We start from the raw sequence: 22,410 nt of genomic DNA on the forward strand, positions 1-22,410 counted from the left end.
AGGTCAGGCAATAAGCCTGTACTTATCAGGACAACAGGGTAATCACATCCAAGAAGTGATGGGTATTCTGAATACATTTTGAAGCCTTCATCAGCTTTTTTCTGTGCAGCCTTGTTGCATAAGTTGTGACTTTCTCTTGTAATAAGTTGATGAAATGTCTTCATTGTCATGTATAAACTGCATAAGAAGTGTAAAGAGAGCCCAGACAAAACAAAATGCTAAAGCTGTTACTAGTGGCTCATTAGAGTCACCATGGTAACACACCTGTGTGTCTCTCCCTGATCAGTTAGAATGGAAGTCAATGGGAGTTTGGGTCTGCATTATGGAAACTAAGATTCAGTGATAGGTCTTCTGAGATGTCCTCATTGGGTATAACAGAGCTGTCGTAGAGCTGTATAATCGTCCAGATTACGTCTGCCCTCGGCCTGATGTTGGGTCAAGTTATACAGGACTGATGGTGGCTTCGTCTCTTTATTCTCTGATAAGCCTTGTTTCAGAGACATTATCTAAGTCTTAAATTAGACATATTCTACTGCTTGGAATTGTCTCATCCCTGGGATTTTCTGAACATTTCCTTTCATAATAAAACAAATCAACAAACCTGTCTTCCTTATGTTTTCTGCCTTGACAGCCTCCATACAAATGTCAAATCACTGACATCTGGACTGTTTTCTGACATGTCACTGAGTGGATGGTTTGACAGAATCATTATAGTCCTGAAAAAAAACAACTTTATCATCACTAAACCGAGTGTTTAAAATGTTCATGAGTCATCTATGGCTGCTACATGTCACTGTGGACACTTAAAAAATGTAATCAATGGGTGTACGTCTACAAAGGTTTAACTTCTGCAGTCAGTCTAACTCAAGATGGCGGCCACAGCTACTGGACATTAGCGACCACAAAATTGGCTATAATGTCAGTTTGACAGATGTGGAGCTAAAATCTGATGTGGTAGTAGCTGAGAGTCGTTAACATCACACACTGAGCACATCTGGCTAAATGACATGAAACTGTGTGTTTATTTTCAGGGTTTAACCAAAACAGCTCCAGCTCTGACATTTCCCAACATAAGATGATTTTAGTCTAAAACTAAGGTGTGAAAGGCGGCAGGTGATATGCATTCCTTTAAGGATTAAAAGACCTTTTATTTTTATTTTAGAAATGCACATTATGTCAATTAAATGTTTTCCTTCTACTTGATCAAAAAAGATAAAAATCTAAACTTTTATCCTTAAAAAATAAAAATGTTTTCTAAAGAAATCTCTGAATAAACTTCCTTCAACACTGGTTACAAAAAGAATCTATAGTAAATCTTGGTGTATGGTTTTACACCTTGTTCTTTGAAATAATGATGTTTTGAGGGTGAGAGGCTTTGGTTTCATATCACACAACTCCAGTGAAACCGAGGACAGCGAAATCAACCATCCTGCAACATTTTTACACAACAATGACGCTGAACTTGTTTTGTCAGATGACTGGCTGTTGTCCTCGGCTCAGCAGCTCCTCTCTGAACCGACATCACACCGTGTCTCACCCCGCCAGCAGCGGCCGCCTCGACAAACTGGTTCCACCTCATTCCAGTAAGCAGGCGATGAGGCGAGCTGTTCGTTCCCTCAGCAGCTGCTGCTCTGATGTGGATAAAAGGAATAAAACTGATAGATTCTTCCGAAAATACGTACAGCTGTTTTCTTTAAACCTGAAAAAGAACTTCATGTGAAATCAGTAAGTTATACACCACTTTTATGAAAACCATTTTATTTATTTTGACAATATACATTATTTTCTGCTATTTGAGCAGTTAAAATGATCTACAAAGTAAATATTCATGGGAGATATGAAACTAAAAGCAGTACAAGTTCTGCTGTTATGAAGAGTAAAAGCAGATTTCTTAGGACAAAAACATCAGAAAAGCAGAATAAAGACGTAAAAAGCAGAGGTGGACAAACAAACCAAAGAATCTGACTCTCCAGGTAAAATTTTGTTCTTTTCTTCTCAGCGGCCTTGTCTGATGATGATATCTGACATGTCATCAACCTTCACCAGCTCCAAGTTCTGGAAAACAAACAATTTTAAACATTTATAAGATTTATTAAACCCAGGTTGAATAAAAGAGCTCAGATTTCAGTTTCACACAAGAAAGATGGAGAACAGAAGCCCAAAATTATAACTCAAGGCCCACTGATTCGATTACAAGTTATTTGATTTAATTATTGCACTTATGGCAGCATTACTGAAGAACTGTCTGAATTTCCAGTTTTTGCTGCTCTTTAAAAAATAACTTCCTGCTGAAACAAGCTAAATAGAAAAGCTCAGATTTAATTCAAATGTGTCTCTGATCAGATCTGTGTCCTCCTGAGCAACACAAGGCTTCAGAAACTGAAAGTTTAGGTCATTTAACATTTTAATGAATAATCTATCCATTAATTTATTATTTGGAAATACATGTGCTTCACCTGTGGTTCCTAAAGGTTGTTCCTGGAAGCTGACAGCCTATTTAATTAGGACAGTGCCTCATGCAGTCCAGTAAAAAACAGTTTTTAGCAGCAGAAAGTTCCTGACATGCTGTTTGACAGGAATAATGATCCTGATGAAAATGATGACCTTTGAGCTATAAATGGATTAAATAATCTTTGAATCACAGGTTTTGTTTGAATCCGAGTTCTTGATAGTTCCTCAGATCGTTTCGGCCCTAGACGCATGTCTCTGAGGGACACCTGCTGGACAGGTTGTCTTCAGCTGCTGGTAACACCACCACAAGGTGGCGGTAGAGCACCAAGCTGTCTGCCAAGTGTCATGGGGCTTTTCACAGCAGGGGAGCCTTTTTCTGCTGAACACCTGCTGAAGAAATTCACATTGATCTTGTTTGTGTTTCTGAAAGTCAGCTCATATCAGCGCCGTCTTCCCTCAGACATGTCCTGTCTTCAGAATCACACTCAGCTGTATTTTTAGCAACAGTTTGTTGTGCCGGCACTTTTGGAGCTATAATAGTTATCAGTACATGAGGAAAGGGTGAAATGAACACACATTGTGAAGTGTGTGAACAGCTGTTTTTGCTGTGTGTGTGTGGGGCAGGGAACTGATGCATGTAACATCAGGACTGGTTTGGCTTTTCTCCAGATGAGAGCCATCATTCAGTCGGGTTCAGAAGGAGAGCGAAACCGTCTCTGTTTTCAAGGTAACAGTGTTTAGAAACAAACGTTTGCTTCAAGAGTTAGCAGGTAAAATATATATACAGCCTACTAGGAGGCTAATAACCAGCTAATTAACTACTAACATCAACTTTTTTACATGATTTGATGACTAATAAATGTACCAGTATATCTATTTGTTTCCTTCTGAAGCTGTTTTTGGCTGCACTGCTTTGTAATTTGCAAAATATAGTTGTTGTTTTTTATCTATGTAGAAATAGTTGTTGTGAGTTTACTGTAAAAAAAAAAAATCGTGGTATGAAATCAGTGACTGATGGAAACTACAGTGTGTTTTCACATGGGACACCTGGGTCCAGATTCTCACTTTGTTTTCTGATTAAACCAGTCGTGGCTAAATGCTGATATGAAATCAGAAGAAAGTCATTAAAAACTTTCACTTTTAGGTCACATTTAGCTCAGCATTAGCCTCAATATCTGTTCAGATAAAAATACTCACTCTGTTTCACACACCTGCATGAGCTCCATGATAAGAGCAGCAGGAAAACACCCACACTTTATTCCCACTTTTTATAAACTTCCTGTTCTTCAGGACTTTGAGGAGCGGAACGCGCCTCATTCATGATCAGCATTCAGCCAGTGTTTGAACAACCCTCACCTTTTCATTGGCCAGATGAAGCAGAGCCACGAATGCCAGTGGGACAGACAGGTTCTGAGCCATTGTGTTCGGCAATCTGGAGCACCACAAAGAAAACAGAAAGATGGAGACAGTCACAATATATTTTACTTCTCATTCCTCAGAGTTAGCTGTTAAATGGCATTAATAAGGGAACAAGACTCCTCCCTTTCATGCAGCTTTTATGCAACATGAGAGCTCCTTGTAATTATTATTCGTCTTAAGCGCCGTATTACAGCAGGAGGTCGGCTGGTACCTTTGAAGTAGGGTCTTTGTGGTCTGACTGAAGACTTTCTCTCCACTCACTTCTGGTGTCTCTGCAGTCTTCTCCACCTGCTGGGAACATAAAGGCAGAAGCGATAAAACAGACATGAACACACAGAATCAAACAAACGCAGCTAAAACTGACTGCGAGACAGGATCTAAGTAGGTCACTGCCCACCACAGACTAAAGACAAGATCTTCAAAAGATAACACTGTTTAACAAGGTAACCTGTCACTACCCTGATAAAACACTAGATAAAAGGACAAATAAAGACGCTTCAGAGGAGCGATTTGTGACGAGGCACAAAAGTGTCCAATTCAGCTGTGATGAACAGTTTAAGTTGCAGATTAAATGACTACATATTTGATCATTTTTAGACTTTATAATTTCCTACTCCTCCACAGGCTGAACAAGGTTGGACACAATAACATCATAAGTCATTTAGAAAGGTGAGTTTCAGACCTGAAGACCTGGACAGAAGTTGACTGTATCATTGGCATTGTTGTAGTCATAATCCCCAATGCCTTCTCCAAGCTCCCCCGACAGCCTCTTCTGGCCTTCTTGACTCAACTAGAAAAAAAAAAGATCACAATTAGACCTGCAGCATCGATCTTATACAACACAGATAATCAGAAAAGATGCTGTAGTATCTGTAGCATGTCCACCCACCCATCCATCTGTCTGTCCGTCCGCCCATCCATCCATCCATCCATCCAGCCATCCAGCCATCCAGCCATCCATTATCTCCTGCTTGTGCCGAAGTCAGGTCGCAGGGGGCAGCAGCTTGAGCAGGGAAACACAGACATCTCTCTCCACAGCAACCTCTTTCAGCTCTTCTGGGAGGATTCCAAGGTCAGCTGAGAGACATAGTCTCTCCAGCGTGTCCTGGGTCTTCCCTGGGGTCTCCTCCCAGTGAACAAGCCTGGAACATCTCCCCAGGAATGCGTCATGGGGCCATCCTTATCAGGTGCCTGAACCACCTCAACTGCCTTCTCTTAATGTGGAGGAACAGACGCTCTACTCTGAGTCCCTCCCAGATAACTGAACTTTTCATCCTGTCTCTAAGGGAGAGTCCAGCTGCCCTGCTCATTCCAAGAGCCTGTATTAGTGATCTCATTCCTTCAGTCACTACCCAAAGTTTATGACTACAGGTGAGGGTAGAAACTTAGATGACAGGTAAACAGAGAGTTTTGCCTTGCAGCTCAGCTCCTTCTTCACAACAACGGACCGGTACCAAGTATGCAATACACCGATCCATCTGTCGATCCCATGCCTCATTCTTCCCTCACTCTTGAACAAAACCCTGAGATAATTAAACTCCTCCAGTTGAGGCAGCACCTTATTCCCAACCCAGAGAGAGCAGTCCACTCTTTTCCAACTGAGGACCATGGCCTCAGATTTGGAGGTGCTGAGCCTCATCCCAGTCACTTCACATTCGACTCTGAACCACTCCAGTAAGAACTGTAGATCATGGCACAATGATGCCAACAGGACCACATCATCTGCAAATAGCAGAGAGGCCACCCAACTGGACCCCTTCTGCCTCCTGGCTGCATCGAGAAATTCTGTCCATAAAAGTCATGAATTGAATTAGTAACAACAGGCCAGCCCTGGCACTGCAAACCAGACTCTCACACCTTTTGCACAGGGACTGAGTACCCCATAGCATCGGACCCCCAATCCCATACTCATGGGGCACCCCCAACAGGGTACCCTAGGGAAAACGGTCAAATGCCTTCTGCAAGTCCACAAAATACAAGTAGGCTGATTGGGCAAACTTCTATGCCCCCTCGAGGACAGTAGCAAGGGCAAAGAGCTGGTCCAGTGTTCCATTGCTGGGACTGAACCCGCATTATTTCTCCTGAGTTTGAGGTTGAACTATCAACTGGACTCTCTTCTCCAGCACCCTTGAATAGACGTTCCCAGGGAGGCTGAGGAGTGTGACTCCCCTGGAATTGGAACACAACCTCTGGTCCCCCTTCTTAAAAAGGGGACCCACCAACCCAGGCTGCCAATCCAGCGGCACTGTCCAAATGTCCACGCAATGTTGCAAAGGTGTGTCAACCAAGACAACCTAACAACATTCAGAGTCTTGAGGAACTCAGAGTGGATCTCGTCCACCCCTGGAGCTTTTTAAATACCTTGGTGACCTTGGCCCCGGTTATGGATGGACCTACATCAAAGTCGCCAGACAATTCCCTAGCATGTCACCTGAACCTAAAGGTAAAACCTCAGTTTGCTTGTTGTAGACAGCCTTTATCTTCATTTCACCTTTGGCAGCAGGTAATACTGTTTTTGTCGATCTGTTAGCGAAATATCTGATGACGCACCTGATAGATTTTAATGAAACTCTCACAAAGTAATCATTGGGTGTACATGTGCAACTAATTAACTTCTAGAGTCAATACCATTCAAGATGGCGGCCACATTAGCAAACATATAAATGGCTCAAAATCAGTCAATTTTATAGACACTGAGCTAAAATTTGATGTAGTAGTAGCTAAGAGTCACTCCCAATGCATAGTTCGAGCTCTACAATTTTGTGACTTCTTTGCTTAAAACATTAGCTTTAAATGTCAACTCTTTTTGTCTTTTAATAATATTTAACAAATCATGAGACCGATTTGATGAAAATAATCACTATGTATGCATCTAGAACTGATGAACCTTTGGAATCAACCCAAATAAAGATGGCCACCACAGCTAAGTGACCCTAACAAACATAAATGGGTATGACTCAGTCCATTTCACAGATACAGAGCTAAAGTTTTGTGTGGTTATAGCTAAGAGCCATCCTCAACACATACTCTGAAAGCTATCATCACACAAGATCTTGCATTAGCAAGATAACATATATATAAAAGACTCCTCCCATCTCACCTTAATTTTGTTCCACATGGGCAGTTCCACTTCACCTCTCTCTCTCTCTCTCTCTCTCTCTCGGGCTTCAGGAGGGTTACACTGAAGTGGTTTGTTGTAGTGAATAAAGATCACTATTTTTTTATCTCTTTAGATCTTTAGGATTCCAACCAGAGAGACTACAGCGAAAAGCCCAACAGAAACTCAGCTGAGCATGTTGCAACAGGATCATCCCACCTGTTGACTCAACAACATGCAGTTCAGCGTTACATCCGTCTGAATGTGCTCTTTTGTCTGGAGGTGCTGAATATATTCATAATGGTTTACTTCCATGAGAAAAGGCCTGATGAGTTTCCCAAATGTCAGCCTGTGAGATAAACACAAAGCCCATTTGTTGCTGATGGGACTCAGTCTGGACTGACTGCTGTGGTCATGTGGATGAGTCTGCAGTAATGTGAGTGAGTGCCCAGCATGTTAAACACAGCTTTTATTTGTGCAGCTTTTCCCAGAAGAAGTTTATTGTTCCCTTGACCTTTGACCCTGAGAGCCAGAGTATTCACATCAGACCCAATCTGGAAAACTGTTTGAAATATATAATGTACTGCAATTCTTCTTATTACAATTTAACTACCTTTATTATAACCAGCTGTTTAATGTGTTTTGCTACATATTTATCACCCACCACTGAAGCTCTTTTTGTTTTTTCTCTTTACTGTTAGCAAAATATAAAAAAAAAGGCTCCTCAAAATGCTGTAACTCAGTGTCGCCACTCTAAATACCTGGTTTCGACATGGCACACTTCTTTTTTTTACAGAGCTTAGAGCTGAAACATATGTCATGGTGAACTGAACCAGCCTCTGGTAACTTTTTTCAGTAACTCATCAGTAGTATATTATCAATGGCATTAGATGTGTTCTTTACAGATAATTTGTACAGGTGAATTCTGTTTACTTGTGTTTATCACAAAGCTTGTGTTGACTTAGTACCAGACACTGTTACAGCTGTGAAAATTTAGGTCATAATTCAGAAATGTAAACTTTCATTTTAGTCCAGACTCTTCAGTGAAATGTTTGTTTTTCATTTGCATAAACAAAATCTTCCAAGATGAAGATGTTAAGTAGAAAAGCCCAGCACAAACAACTATTGCCCTCACTTCCTCCTACTGCCCTTTCCCTTAAACTCTCCTATGCCCACCTCATACTGTTCACAATCACATCCAGGCAAGTTGTATTTAAACTCTAACCAACAAGTGGCAAACTGATCTCTCCCTTGTTTTTCTTATTTACTTCATGCTACTGAACCCTGTGCCTCACAGTTTTCCCTGAACTAACAAAGTGATGTTTGACGACAATTTGATCATTTCACACATATTGAAAGAAATTTGCTGATGTTTTAGTCGGAAATGTGTCAATTACCCTCCCCTTTCTAAAATAATTCTCAAACTTCTGTGACCTACTTAGATCCTGTCTCGCCTCTTCCTCTTTCTGCCACCACTGATGCAGATTAGAGCAGTGCCCTCCAAGATAACAACGACAAAGACTTGAAGCCCCAAATATCCTTGGCTGAATGATACAGATGATGCTTAATAAACTAAACAAAACCAAAATAAATGCATAATGACAACACAGAGAGCTTAAACTCATACTGTATTACTTTTATAATTTCTTGTTTTACATTTTTATAACAATTCCAGTAGAAATCCGCCATCATTTTAATATTTGGTTTGGTTTCCGGAGATCATCTCAAGACCACAAACTTGATGTTTTGTGACCCACGGTTCTAACGGTCGAGCAAAGCAAACCCAGACTCATCTTAAAAAAAACTAAAACTGATTTTTTAACAAAAAAGGAAAACAAAAAGCTGACGAGGCAGCAAACTAAACAAAAATTTACAAGTGAACACGAGGAGGAGGAGCAGGACCAGACTGTGGCATGAACAACATATAAAACAAGACCCAGAAAGAACTAAACACAATGAGCCAGCGAGTAATGGAAGCAAAAGAACAGATTACATAGGCAGAGGATGATGAAGAAGCGGACACAGGTGACTGATTAGTAACTAGAGACAGGTGTAGGTGGGCGTGGCAGGCTGAGTGGAGAACTACTGAATGGAGGGCAGGTGAATGATGACAGGGAAACACATTAGAAAAACAATAGTGACAACACACAGAAACATGACGGTGACAACACAAACACAGAAAAATGACTCAAATTCAAATCGTGACAACGGTGGGATCCCGACCACAACTTTGGGAACCACTGGATTAGAGGAAGATAACATAGCCAGCTGGTGTTATATGAAAGTTATGAATTTAACAATAAATCTAATCCAACATGTCGTCATCTCTAAATTACTTTGCATCCTGTTTAACTAGAAGCAGCAGCTGCAGGGTGGGCCATGAGGTTCGCTGCGTGCTACTGAGAGGAACACTGGATGAACTGACAGCTGGAGAGAACTGGAATTGTCAGTGAAATTGATGCAAAGGAGCTGTGTTGGCTGCTCTTCATAAATACCATCACTCTCTCACACACACACACACACACACACATTAGGCTAAGCTGAGAATCACTCCCAACACGGGTGCTAACAGATTACAGATCTTTGTTTAAAACTATGGCATGCAGGCAGAAAGGGATATGCATTCTTTCAAAGAATGCAAGTTTCATCATCGGCCACCACCAAAGTCAAATGGGTGTCTTTGTTTGTCCGTAGTGTTAGCAAAACATCTCATAAACGGGAGGCCAAATTGTAATGAAACTTGGTCAAGTTTACAAATAATGAGCTAAAACTTGGTGCAATAGTAGCTGAGAGTTATTTTTAACACATACTCAGACAGCTACAGACTGCGTCACATCTTTGCTTAAACTTTGTCATTCGCTGTTGGAGCCAACGCTATCTGTCTGTTAGCAAAATAGCTCATGACTCACTTAGCAGATTAAAGTGAAACTGTTGGAACGTAATCACCGGAGGTACATCTACAACTGATTAACTGTTCAAGTCAACCCAATTCAAGATGGCTGCTACAGCTATTCAGCCTTAGCCAACACAGAAATGACTCTAACTTGGTGATTTTTACAGATATTGAGTTAACATTTGGTGTGGTAGTAGCTGACATTTCTGAACACCTACTCTAGAGAACTAACACATTCAATAGAAGTTTTAAAATTAAGGTTTACACAGCTTTAACCGAAAACACACTTTGTAGGTCCGACTTCTGTGTAACCTTCCCCCACTTTTGTTTCCTACGACAGACTTCACTGCTCTACGGTGTGTTTTATTCTGTCAGAAAAAAACAGTTGCAGCAATTAAAACCTCTATGATATCATTCCACTGCAGGAAAGATGGAACGAAGATTAAAAAGCAGTGTGACACGATGGACTCGATGGAGCTCCTTCTGGGAATATCAGATGAATTGTTCACATATTTCTTAAAGGGTGGACTGGCAGTAGTTTTGTTAAAATCAGATGTGGGCAACACCCTCAAGTGACCAAATAGCTTTAGTTTTCTGCAGTGTGTGTGAGTGAGAGAGTGTGTGAGTTGTTGAGGCCTGCCTGCGAGCTGACTTCAGCACATGTTACAGCAGTGAAGAGGGGGTTGGTGACACACTGCCAGACTCAGTGCACACTCAACGTGCTGTACGGCACAACGTGACACTTGTGCACAACTTCTCTTGTAGTGCAGCTTGGGGGTTTCCTGCTGCATGGAGGAGATAAAAGAAAGGCTGCAAAGAAAGCAGCTGCCTTCAGCTGCAACCACAACTTCAGCTCAGATAGACAACAAAGGCCTCTCTATGCAAGGGAAGTCTTAACGTTACATCACATGATTGTTAACCAGAGAGCTTTATACGTGTTTCACATCCTCTTAAAAGTGATAAACAATGTATTTAAATCTTACTGCGGCATCTAAAGATTCTACTTTGACTGTTTCATTTTAAGCATCATCTAGATCCAGATCGGGAGTCTGCCACCAGATGCTCTGAGGCCACATGCGGCCCTGTGGCTCCTCTTTGTAGCTTTGAGCAAAAGTAACACAGAAATAAATGTTTGTATTTATGCCAACAAAAGGAAGAGCTAATTCTGTAAATGCAGCATTCACTCTATCGTTTTCCTGTTTTCTTTTTTAAATTTTTGAAATCAAACTACTTCTGCATACTTTGTGCTATTTTAGCCATTCATACATCAAAATGTTCAGCTTGTTCGGGAGATGGGTGCTATGACTTCTAGTTTTTGTAACTTTTATATTTTTCAAAATACTTAACTTTATTTTCAAATATTTCCCGCATATATGTCTATACTTATGTCTTCTTATGATGACAAAAGTCATTCTGCTACTTTTAGCTTTTAGCTGGTCCTTTTTAGCTAAACTTTTGCTCCTTTTCTCTAGCCTTTGGTAATTTTAGCTTTTTGCTCTTCTTTACATTAACTTTTAGATACTCTTTAGCTACTCATTTTGCTATTTTTAGTGAACATTTAGCTACCTTTAGTTAGCCTTTTGCTACTTTTAGCTAACTTTTTGCTCCTTTTAGGTAGCATTTTTGTTAATGTTAGCTTTTTGCTCTTTTTTTACATGAGCTTTTAGCTGTCCTTTTTGATTTTTTGCTATATTACTTTTAAAGAAATACAGAGAGGGTCAGAAGAAGCATCATTGTGTTTTTAAGGATTTAGAAAAAGTATATGACTAGGTGTCGAGGGAGGAGCTGTGGTGCTGTATGAGGACATCTGGAGTGGCAGAGAAGAGTGTTAGACTGGTACAGGACATGTATGAGAACAGCAGGACAGTGGTGAGGTGCGCTGGAGGAGGGTCAGATAGCTCCAAGAGGTGGGAGTGCATCAAGGATCGGCCCTGAGCCCCTTCCTGTTTGCTCTGGTGATGGACAGACTAACAGATGAGGTCAGGCAGGAATCCAAATGGACTACAATGTTTGCAGATGACATCACGATCTACGGTGAGAACAGGGAACAGTTGGAGGAGAACCTGGAGAGGTGGAGGTATGAACTTGAAAGATGAGGGATGAAAGTCAGCCATAGCAAGACAGAGGACGTGTGTGAATGAGAGGGAGGCGGGTGGAACAGTGAGGCTACAAGGAGCAGAGGTCACAAAGGTGCAGGACCTCAAGTACTTCGGGTCGACTGTCCAGGAAAACAGGGAGTGTGGTAAAGAGGTGAAGAAGAGAGTCCAGGCAGGATGGAGTGGACGGAGAAAAGCCTCAGGAGTGATTTGTGACAAACGGGTGGCAGCAAAGGTCAAAGGAAAGGTTTACAAGACAGTGGTGAGAGCAGCTATGTTGTTTGGAGACAGTGGGACGGACAAGAAGACAGGAGACAGAACTGGAAGTGGCAGAGCTGAAGATGTTGAGGTTCTCCTTGGGAGGGACAAGGATGGATAGGATTAGGAATGAGGTCATCAGAGGTACAGCACAAGTTGAACGGCTGGGAGATAAAGTTAGAGGCCAGACTGAGATGGTTTGGACATGCAGAGAAGGGACAGTGAGTATATTGGTAGAAGGATGTTAGAGATGCAGCTGCCAGGGAAATAGACAAAGAGGAGATATATGGATGCAGTTAGAGAGGACATGGACGTAGTTGGAGTGAGGACAGAGGACGCAGAAGACAGAGTTAGCAGCTGAAAGAAAATAACTTTTAGCAAACCCCTTTGCTACTTTCAGCTAACCTGTTGCTGCTTTTTAGCTTGTCATTATATTTTGCTAATTTTAGCTTCTTTTGCTAGTTTTGGTTTTTAGCTTGTGTTTTACTAGTTTTAGCCAGAGTTTAGCTACTTTTAGCGAGTGCGTGTTTTGCAAACTTTGGCTTTCAGCTAGTGCTCCTGCTTCTTTTAGCTTTAGCAACTTGATTTCCGCTTCTTTAGCAAAATTCTGCAGTCATTCAGCTTTGTATTTTCACAGAAAATGCCATTTCTAACTGGACAAAGTTGAAATACAAATAACCATCTTTAAATTATACCATTCTTTTGTCATTAAACAAGAAAAATAACCCCCCGTTTTTCATCGTAGTATATAAAGTCAGAACTTGAGTAATGAGAAGTGGAGGCACTGTACTCTCCTTAAAAGGCAACTTTCCGTGAGTTCCCTGAACGCCTCCTGATAAGGACGCCCCGCCGCTCGCGGGCAGCTGCCACCTGAGGTGAAAGTGACGGTTGGTTCGGCTCGGCTCGGTTCGGTTCGGCGCTGCGGGGCGGACTCTTTCGCTTTTCGTGCAGCTGGTTTGAACCCCGGGGGGAGCGACTAATCTGCGCTTCCTGTTTTCTTTAAGTTAGTCGACCTTTAAATGCTCGGGACACGCTGAGTGACGAGAGTTGGACTCGAAACGACAGGACGAGCCGGAGACGCGACAGACATGGTAAGACAAGTCCGTCTCCTGGGGACACGTTGGCGGCTTAAAGAGCTGGAAACACGCGGGAATGGAGGAAAAGTTGCTTCTGAGCGGAATGCTTTTTATTATAATAAAGTGTTGCCTACTTTAAAAAAAAACCTCTGTGAGAGCTGAATGAGATTAAATCAGGTTAACATGTCATTTGCATAAAGAGCCATGATGTGAAACTTACAGGAAGTTGGGTAGATGTAAACAAAAACAGAAACTGCAGGTCCTGACGAATAGTTGGTGTTTTATGTGCATTTGTAAACTATTAAAAATTGATGCTCAACTTCTGTTTATATAGTGCCAATTACAACACAAGTCAAGTCGAAAGCAGGTCCAACATATCAAATCATTTGAGTTAATGTTTAGTTGACATATCTGACTGTCCCCTCTGCATTGGGTCATGCAGAGCATGTCTTATAAAGACATATATGAAAAGCTAATTAACTTTAAAAACGATTACCAACAGCATATTTAGGCTCAGCTGTTTCAAAGAAGTAAAAATAAAGATAATAAATATATAAAAATGGTGGACATGGCTCCTTGGTAAATGGCTTATAATTAGTGGTTTTAATAGCAGATTTGGGACTGACTTTTATTTTGTGGGACTGAAGTAGAAAGGGTTTGGGGAACCTGTGAGCTAGAACATAATATTGAAGGATTTAGGAATACCAGGTACCATCATGTAGGCAGGAGGATGAGAGGGAGGGAGGGAATGAGGGGAGGAAGGAAACGAGCAGGGAAACTGGAATGGGCAGCAGTTCCTGGTTGGGCTTTCAACACAATATTGTTTGGCTGCTTTTTGGTGTGCCCAGGATGAGATAAGGAGGCATTCAGAGCAGCCGCTAATCACTTATCACCCCTCGCGCAACAGTCTTCTTTTTTTAAGGCAAAATCACACACACAAAAGCATTTGAGGATGTGTTCTTGAAGGGCGTGCTATTCTCAGAATGAACCATAATGAACTGACTCAGGATGCTGAGTATGTTTGTAGTTCCTGTCACCTTGTGAGGTGCTGGCTTCCTGTCCCGGCTCAGAGGGCAAACGCTGAAGGAGAAAGCTGTCAGGAAACGTATTACTCTGAGGTCAGATATCCTGCCCCGGCGCCCCTGTTGTGTGGGATTACTGTGCTGATTAAATGCACTCTTCCTGGTGATCTTGAAAGACCTGTTTCTGGGTTTCTTAAACACGTGTCTCCTGACTTGCTTCCGTTTACGTTCTGTTTAATTGGAAACTGCCTGCGGTCGTGTGTGGGAACTTCCAGTTTTAAAATGTAGTTTTAGAAATGAAAGTGCAAGCTTGAGGCACACAGCCTGGTAATGTCTTTTATTTTGTTGCCTTACAACCTGGACCTTGATTGGATTTTCAGTTTGATTATAAGTAATAATGTGGGAAAAATCTTTAAAATTCTAAAATATATTAACAGTATATATATATATATATATATATATATAAACAGATGTTTTGCATGCATATGTATTCACTCCCTCTGCTTTGACGCCGAAACCTTTACTTTCAGAAGACACACTTTTAGTTAAAGAAGATGAGACCAAACCTTTTAGTTCGAAGCATGTCTACCACATGTCACCATGCTGACAACACCATCCTCACAGTGAAGCATGGTGGTGGTAGCATCATGCTGCGGGGCTGTTTTTCATCAGCAGAGACTGGGAAACTGGTCAGAGTTGAAGGCAAGATGGATGGAGAAAAATGTAGAGACATACTTAAGGGAAACCTGTTTAAGCCTTCCAGGTAATAGTCTGGGATGGTAGTCCGCCTTCCAGCAGGACAGTGAGCCTAAACACTCTGCTGAAGCAACAATTCACTGGTTTAAGGACAAATATGTCCTGGAATGGTCCAGGTAAAGCCCAGATCTCAGTCCAGCTGAGGATTTCTGGTTTGGTTTAACAATTGTTGGACACGAGCTGCAGCAGTTTGGTCATGAAGACAAAACGTCCAGCTTAGATGGACCAAACTCATGGAGACAGACCTGAAGGGGCTGATGGATGTGAACACATGTGGTCACTTAATTTCTTGGTTTTATATCTTTTTCATTATATTATTTTGTACTATTTTCTCCTTTAACTTCATTAATCTGAAGTATTTTTTTAATAGAAATATTACTTATAATCAAATAAAAAGTTCTGTTAAATTCCAGGTAGGAAGGAAACAAAAAGAAAGAAAGCCAAGGGAGGTGAAAACCTTTCCAACCCACTGTAACTAACTTCTAAGATCTATGCTGTTCCTTATTAGTCGAAGCTTTAGTTAAATGGGCATCTGTGACGTCGTCATGTTTTCCATGTACCTGCAGAGACGACTTCTGTAAGCAGGGGTGGGCGCAAACACCTGTTTATCCCAAAACACGATAATCATCACAGCTTGCGCCTGAACATTAACCCTTTCTACGTCGCTGCGAGAGTTGCGACAAAGCGAGGCAGGACATGTCCGCAGGGTAACACCAGTGCATTCACACGACCATGTCTTGTGTGCTGGTCTGTTTACAGGAGAACGGGAAGAGCCGCCTGCAGCGGGCACAGGAGGACGCGGAGGAGGTGAAGGAGATCATGCTGGACAACATGGACAAAGCCAATGAGAGAACTGCCAAACTGAGCGATTTGGAGGATCGGGCTGAAGAGCTGATGGAAAAGGTAACAGTCTGAGGTGCTGTTTGAGTGGGAAAAGCTCGTTATACCCCCCTTCCCAGGTTATGTTGGGTCGTTCGTCAAAGAGTCTGAGGGGTGTTTTTATTTCACAGTGAATTACAGGAGCATGTTCCCCATGGGATTTAAACCAAAAGATGTCATGTTGATATCTAAAAATACACCTTAGGTGGAGCTGGAGAGGAAAACAAATGTACAATTTACATCCCGATTGTGTTAAATAGTGCTATGTTTAGAAAGGTATTTCCTATTGTTTCCAAAGATGAATGAAGCAGGCTGGTCTCCCTGGGTATGACAGAGTGAGCTCAGGACATGCCACAAGGCCGATGTATGTCCGGGGGTCGACACGCAGGTCACATCGTTCCCACAATGCCATGCTTGTCTGTGTTACATGACACTGTTCCCTTCAGCTTCCAGAGAAGCCAATAGCAAGCCTTAAATTAGGAAATTTCAGTTTTACGCAGCACGAGTTGGGATCCCACAAACTAGAAGAGCACATCTTTAGATAAAGCTTCGAGCTCTCAGGTGTTCTTAGAAGTGATAACGCTGAAATGGCTGACTTACCACATGGTTTGGTAAACAGAAGTCATCGCTGGTCTGTCACTCGAAGAATCTGTGGCGATAGAGAAGCTCTTTCAAAGTAAAGTGAATGGACGAATTGTGTGTCCATTACTGTTTGACTGAAACATATCAACAACTGTCAGCAAATCCAGTGGAGAGATCAAATTCAGATGCTCTAAAAAAACAGACAAGTGGCCTTACTGGATAAATAAATACTGAGGCTTCAGAAAGTGTTCAGACCTCTCTGTACCTTCTGCATTATTGTCATGTTTCAACCTGATGATACAGTTGTTTAAATTCTTCTTTCCCTCAATAATCTAGACTCAGTACCACACGATGATGAAGTGAAAACAGAACTTTATACAGTTTTATAAACTTATTAGCAAATAAAAAATGGAAATATCCCATTTACTTCAGGCTATTTGCATCAACACTTGAAATTTAGCTCAGATGCCTCCCGTTTCTCTGGATCACTGCTGAGGTGTTTCTACACCATGATTTTAGGTAAATGAAACTGATTGGACCGGATATCAAAAGCCCCCCCCCCCCTTCTAGAAGAATCCTTGCTGACAACCAGAGCAAAAACCAAACCATGAGGTCAAAGCAACTGTCTGCAGAGCTCAGAGGCAGGATTGTTGTAAAGCACAGATCTGAGGAATGCTGAACAGAAACATGAAGGTTCCCCAGAGCTCAGTGAGCTCAGTAATTTTCAAATAGAAGTTTGGTCCAAACAGGACTCTGAACGCTGGTGGTCCGGCTACACTGAGCGATCAAGGGAGAAGTGAGAGAGGTGACCAAGAACCTGATTGTTCCTCTGACTGAGCTTCAGACACCCTGCGTGGAGACGTGACTAATGTCCAAAAGGAGAACCAGAACCAGAACTGAAGGTCTCCACTGATCTGGGCCGAGACAGAAGCATCTCATCAGATGTAAATACTTGGAAGCAGCTTGACGGACTCTGACTGTGAGGAACAAGATTCTCCGCTCTGATGAAACCAAGACTGAACTGTTTGGCTTCAGTTCTAAACATTGTGTCTGGAGGAAACCAGGCACCGCTCATCACCTGCCCACTACCATCCCCACAGTGAAGCATGGTGGAGGCAGCATCATGCTGAGGGCATGTTTTTCAGCAGCAGGGACTGGGAGACTAGTCAGGGCTGATGGAGAGCTGAATGGAGTGAAATACAGAGATATCTTTAATGAAAACCTGTCTCCACAGAGCTCAGGACCTCAGACTGGACCAAAGGTTCACCTTCTAACATGACAATGACCCAAAGGACACAGAGAAGACAACACAGGAGGGACTTAGAGACAACTCTGAATGTCCTAGATACTTCCAGACAGAGCCCAGACTTGAACCGTATTAAACCTCTCTGAGGGATCTGAAAATGGTCCCATTTAAACAAAATGAGACTGAGAAGGTTTTCAAAAATAAAAATAAAAAATGGCAGAAAACCCCGTGACAAATTGTTGCTCCCCGAAATACTCAAGGCTGTAATTACAGTCAGTTTAAGGTGGAGTTAAGGGTCTGAATACTTCTGTAAATATATTCCAGGTTTTTCTATTTCTGATATATTTATACCATTTAATGAAACTGTTTTTACTTTATCTTTGTGGTGTACCGACTGTAGATTATTAAAAAAAAAAAAAAACAACAACACTGGTGCTGCAGCTGCTTTCTGATTATACTTCCATATTTACATCTGACTCTATTTATTGTTTTGTTTGACCCAATGACTTTAGCTTCAGGTAAGTTTTTCTTAACCTAAATGTTAAAAATTGTAACTAAATGTGAATAAAGCTAACCTAATAAAGTGGTTAGGTTAGCAGATCATCACAGTTTCTGTCATCTCTGTATCATCACTACACTGATTTGGTTTTTGTTTTCCATGCTTCTCTTTTCCAGTAGCTTAAAGAAAAGTTTAAATGATCATCTTTGGCACTAAGTAGCTGATGAAAGTTAGGAGACCCTCTTAAAGTGATGCATGCCGTATATGAATACAAATGATTTGTTTTTTGAACAAGTTTTGGGGAGGAAACATGAAGAATTTCAGTTTTTTTATGCCCAGTGGTGTTTTAGACAAGAGACCTGCTTTGAATGCTGAACTTTTGTTTGTTAAATAAAAGTGAAAGTGTGTGCCTCTTGAATATGAATCTCAGCCCATCTGGTTTTATTTGTTTCTCTGAAACCGTGTCCATGGATCAGCAGGGAATTGTGGGAATGCTGTGTCCCACGTTGACCCAGATAGTCATGTGCTCCTGCGTTACTACCAGCTTACTGAATATTGACGTAGGAAACCTGCTGAGAAGCGTGCCGTTTGCAAAGTTCATCTTTCAGACTTGGGTCAGCCTGAGTCAGGCTTCCACAGGAAATTTAAAGTCTCTTCTTCACCAGATATACTTTGTTCATAGGATTCCTTACATGTGAAGTCTGTCTGACAGTTCAGTTTAAAATACTTAAATCTTTAATCAAGAGCAGAGTTTCTGAGCGCTTCCTGTGGGTGTGTTTGTTTTACTTCAGATTTCCCTTGAGATGATTATTTGTTAGTGAACTCAGCAAAGCAACAGCCAGCATGGGTAATGTAAACCAGTAATCTCAAATATGACGTTGTTTCTTCAATGATGCAATTATTTCTTTTAAATTCAAGTGTGTGAGTGAGTGGAAAATTAACAAAAATGGCTCAAAGTACAGATGCTGTCACATGTTTACATGTAGTCATCGTGGGCATGAATGTCATGTTGAATTTAAGGATTTATTTGAACTCTTCTTTTCCAGGGTGGAATGAGCATACAACATATAACTTTAATCGTTTTTAAAATGGGTGCACAAGTTTTATTCAATTGTGGAATTTTTTGCTAATCAACACAGGGTCAAAATTATACATATAGGGTCAAATATATCCATACACCTCCACTAATATTTGGTTAAATGTCTCATGGTGAGCTGCACCCCAACCACAGACTTTTTGTTTCCATCAAAGAGCTTCTGGCTGATATTTGGCACTTTTCTTAGAAGAACTGATGGTTAATTTAAATTGCAGGTTTTCTGGCACAGATCTGACTTTTAATCAGAGTCCACAAATCTTCTACGGCTATTCCAGAAGTTCAATGTTAGCCTGATTTATCCAATCAGGATCCAGGTCTGATGTGTTTGGGATCACTGTCTTGTGGGAACACTCAGTTGTGTCAGAGTTTCAACCGTCTAGCTGCTGATTTGAGGCAAAGTTGAAGAATTTGGAGGCTGTATTCCTTCCTGATTACACCATCTACTTTGTGCACTGCACCAGTACCAGAGCATAATGCTGCCAACACCATGCTTAAAAGTTTGTACAATGTTCTCAGATGTGAAAGCCTCACTTCGACTCCTTCAAACATCAAACATCTTTTTCATGCAGCCAAAAAGAACCTACCAGCTGAGGTCAATCGTGGTCACTAATGAGACATTAATAGGCCTTGGTTTTGTCAAGTTAAGACATTTAGAAACCTTCAGCACCACTAATTAAAAGCTTTGGGTCAGTGTATGTATATGTTTGAGTCTTTGTTTAGTTTTAATCCTTTACAGATCAGAGAAAATCCACATTAAATTAAACTTCTGCAGCCAGTTCTTGTTTTTAAAAATGATTGAAGTTGTATGTTGTACCATCATTCCACCATGGAAAAAGAATGGTTCTGTTTTTCTTTTGTGCTATATGTATATTACAAAAATAATGCAGACCGTTATTGATCAGCTCTAAAAAAAAAAAAAAAAAAAAAAAAGCATTTAAATAAATAACAGTGAATGTTTTATCAACATCGCATCATTCTCAACAGGACGGGGACGTTTTAAAAGCATTTTTCCTCTGTGATCCGAAAGTATAGCATGTTAATCCCAGAGAGGTTTTGTGAGCTCAAAGAACAGGTTTGAGCTCAAGAGGAAGTGCACAAACTGGACCACGGCTCATCTGAATGCAGACAATGTTAGTCAAACGGAGGATATACTGTATAGGTCCGAGCACAGACTTTTAAGTGAGGAGCATTTTAAGAGAAAGGTTTAAGTACGAGAGTCTGAAAACAAGAATCCTGCTCATGAACTGAAAAAAGAACACATGAAAAGAAGGGTTGTCCATGATGTTAATATGAGGCATTTAAAGGGCTTGAATGACAGAAAATAATTTGACATCGACTGATTTTTTTTTTTTTTTTTTTTTTTTTTTTTTTTTTTTTTTTTTTTTTTCCTTTTCTTTCTTTCTTTCTTTCTCCCAGGGTAAGGTTTTCGAGAAGACCACAGTGAAAGTGAAGCAGCAGCAACAAGGCATGAACAAGAAGATGAAAATGGTGTTGATCGGTGTCGGGGTGGTAGTGGGAATCATCGTCGTGGCAATTATCATTGTGGTATCAACAAACTCCTCCTCATGAGAACAGAAGCTCTGTGACAATCGAAAGGGAAAAGATACCGAAGGACATGAAACAAATAAAGGTCCAGGAGAAGAAGAACTATCACTGAGGGGGGTTCCAACACTTGTCTGCACCGCTCAGACATCAATGTTTATCTGGTATGAGGTATTTATAGGAGTATGATTCCTGGTTTTCATTGGTTTAAATCTACAGGTGTTATGGTACCATTTATTGTTCGGCTACTCCCTTCTTTTTGTTTTTCCTTCTTCTTGTAGTCCTTGTCATCGTGCACATTTAAAGGAGGAAACTGTGCACACAGGGCTTGAAAGTGTTTAAAAGTTTTCACCAGCCCTCACTGTTTAATCTCATGAAAGTTTATTAAAACTGTGTAAATGGGTCCTTTGGTAGCAGAACCATGAATTACAATATTGTGAAGCGGACATCATTGGACTTCACCTGTTGAATTGATTTCAGGATGAATTTAACGATATAACAAAAGATCAGCTAAAACATTTGTCGCATTTTTTCAAAACTTTAAAATGGGAAGAAAAACAACTTTTGTAATATAAGTATTTTGCAGATTAAAGCTTGTTTGTAGTGTTTCATCTTTGAGTGACTTATTTGGATATCAACTTTTCTTTAATATAATTTTTTAAAACATATTTTATCAGCATAAAATACAGGAAGAGATTAATTCAAGCATCTAGATCAGAGGTAGACAACCCTTGTTTTCCTTGTTTCCCTGCTCCAGCAGACCTGATTCAGTGGTTAAATTACCTCTTCATGTTCTGCAGAAGCCTGTTAATCACCCATTGATTCAAATCAGGTGTGTTGGAGCAGAGAAACAAGTAAAACATGCAGGATAGTGGCCCTTGAGGACCAGGGTTAGACACCCCTAATCTAGATAAACGGTGGCCCCTGCTGGTCAATGAGTTTACTGCAGCTAAATTGTTTTCGAAAGAGGACAAAATATCTCCAATGCCCCGTTGTTTAGTTTTCGTAATCTCATGTTTAGAGTGTTAAAATTAGAATCTGCTGCTCTGTCATTTGTTCTTCACCTCGGTCATGGTCCTCTCTGTTCCACTCACTGAATTAACAGTGGTAACATTGTGATGCTGCTCACAATGCTTCCTTTTATTTGTAACGTCACTACTCTGGCTCCCAAAATTATATATTTTTTTATAAATGAGACCCTTAGTGAAGATGCTGGCTGAAGCTGGTAAGAGTGTGTCATTATCCATAGTGAAATGAGTACTGTATCGACATGAGCTAAAAGGCCACTCTGTCAGGAAGAAGCCATTACTTCAAAAGAAAAAAAGCCAGATTAATGTTTGCAAATACACACAGGGACAAAGACATTAATTGTTGTTGACATGTCCTGTGGTCTGATGAAACTAAAATTGAAGTGTTTGGCCATAATGACCATTGTTACGTTTGGAGGAAAAAGGGGGAAGCTTGCGAGCCTGAGAACACCATCCCTACTGTGAAACAT

At 40.9% G+C, this 22,410-nt stretch overlaps 2 protein-coding genes across 3 annotated transcripts; one reads left to right on the forward strand and one right to left on the reverse strand.

Annotated features, from left to right (window-relative positions):
* Window positions 1–1,747: 1,747 nt before the first annotated feature.
* On the reverse strand, window positions 1,748–5,205 carry LOC108234969 (condensin complex subunit 2-like). 2 transcript variants are annotated; one of them, XM_017414599.3, is made up of 5 exons: window positions 4,760–5,205; window positions 4,553–4,660; window positions 4,082–4,158; window positions 3,808–3,883; window positions 1,748–2,055 (listed from the first exon to the last, which is right to left on the reverse strand). In XM_017414599.3, exons 1-5 carry the CDS (start codon window positions 4,829–4,831, stop codon window positions 1,996–1,998), a joined length of 393 nt encoding a protein of 130 aa, XP_017270088.1. In that variant the 5' UTR covers window positions 4,832–5,205; the 3' UTR covers window positions 1,748–1,995. The 2 variants fall into 2 exon arrangements, with proteins under 2 accessions (XP_017270088.1, XP_024861386.1); XM_025005618.2 differs by having other exon boundaries at window positions 4,082–4,161.
* Window positions 5,206–13,052: 7,847 nt separating this feature from the next.
* Window positions 13,053–21,523, forward strand: vamp5 (vesicle-associated membrane protein 5). The gene is made up of 3 exons (XM_017414551.3): window positions 13,053–13,305; window positions 15,828–15,971; window positions 20,787–21,523. Exons 1-3 carry the CDS (start codon window positions 13,303–13,305, stop codon window positions 20,937–20,939), a joined length of 300 nt encoding a protein of 99 aa, XP_017270040.1. The 5' UTR covers window positions 13,053–13,302; the 3' UTR covers window positions 20,940–21,523.
* Window positions 21,524–22,410: the final 887 nt, after the last annotated feature.

The sequence above is a fragment of the Kryptolebias marmoratus genome, linkage group LG1 (assembly GCF_001649575.2).
Source record: "Kryptolebias marmoratus isolate JLee-2015 linkage group LG1, ASM164957v2, whole genome shotgun sequence".
NCBI classification, from domain to species: domain Eukaryota; kingdom Metazoa; phylum Chordata; class Actinopteri; order Cyprinodontiformes; family Rivulidae; genus Kryptolebias; species Kryptolebias marmoratus.

Excerpts from the sequence above, each read along its gene's own strand:
- LOC108234969 (XM_025005618.2), bottom strand. The coding sequence starts at position 4,831 with ATGGATGGCTGGATGGCTGGATGGCTGGATGGATGGATGGATGGATGG. Across the intron at positions 4,162-4,552 it reads ACTTCTGTCCAGGTCTTCAG|CAGGTGGAGAAGACTGCAGA; the intron begins GTCTGAAACTCA and ends TTATGTTCCCAG. Across the intron at positions 2,056-3,807 it reads TTCATCTGGCCAATGAAAAG|AACTTGGAGCTGGTGAAGGT; the intron begins GTGAGGGTTGTT and ends TTTGTTTTCCAG.
- vamp5 (XM_017414551.3), top strand. Across the intron at positions 15,972-20,786 it reads CTGAAGAGCTGATGGAAAAG|GGTAAGGTTTTCGAGAAGAC; the intron begins GTAACAGTCTGA and ends TCTTTCTCCCAG.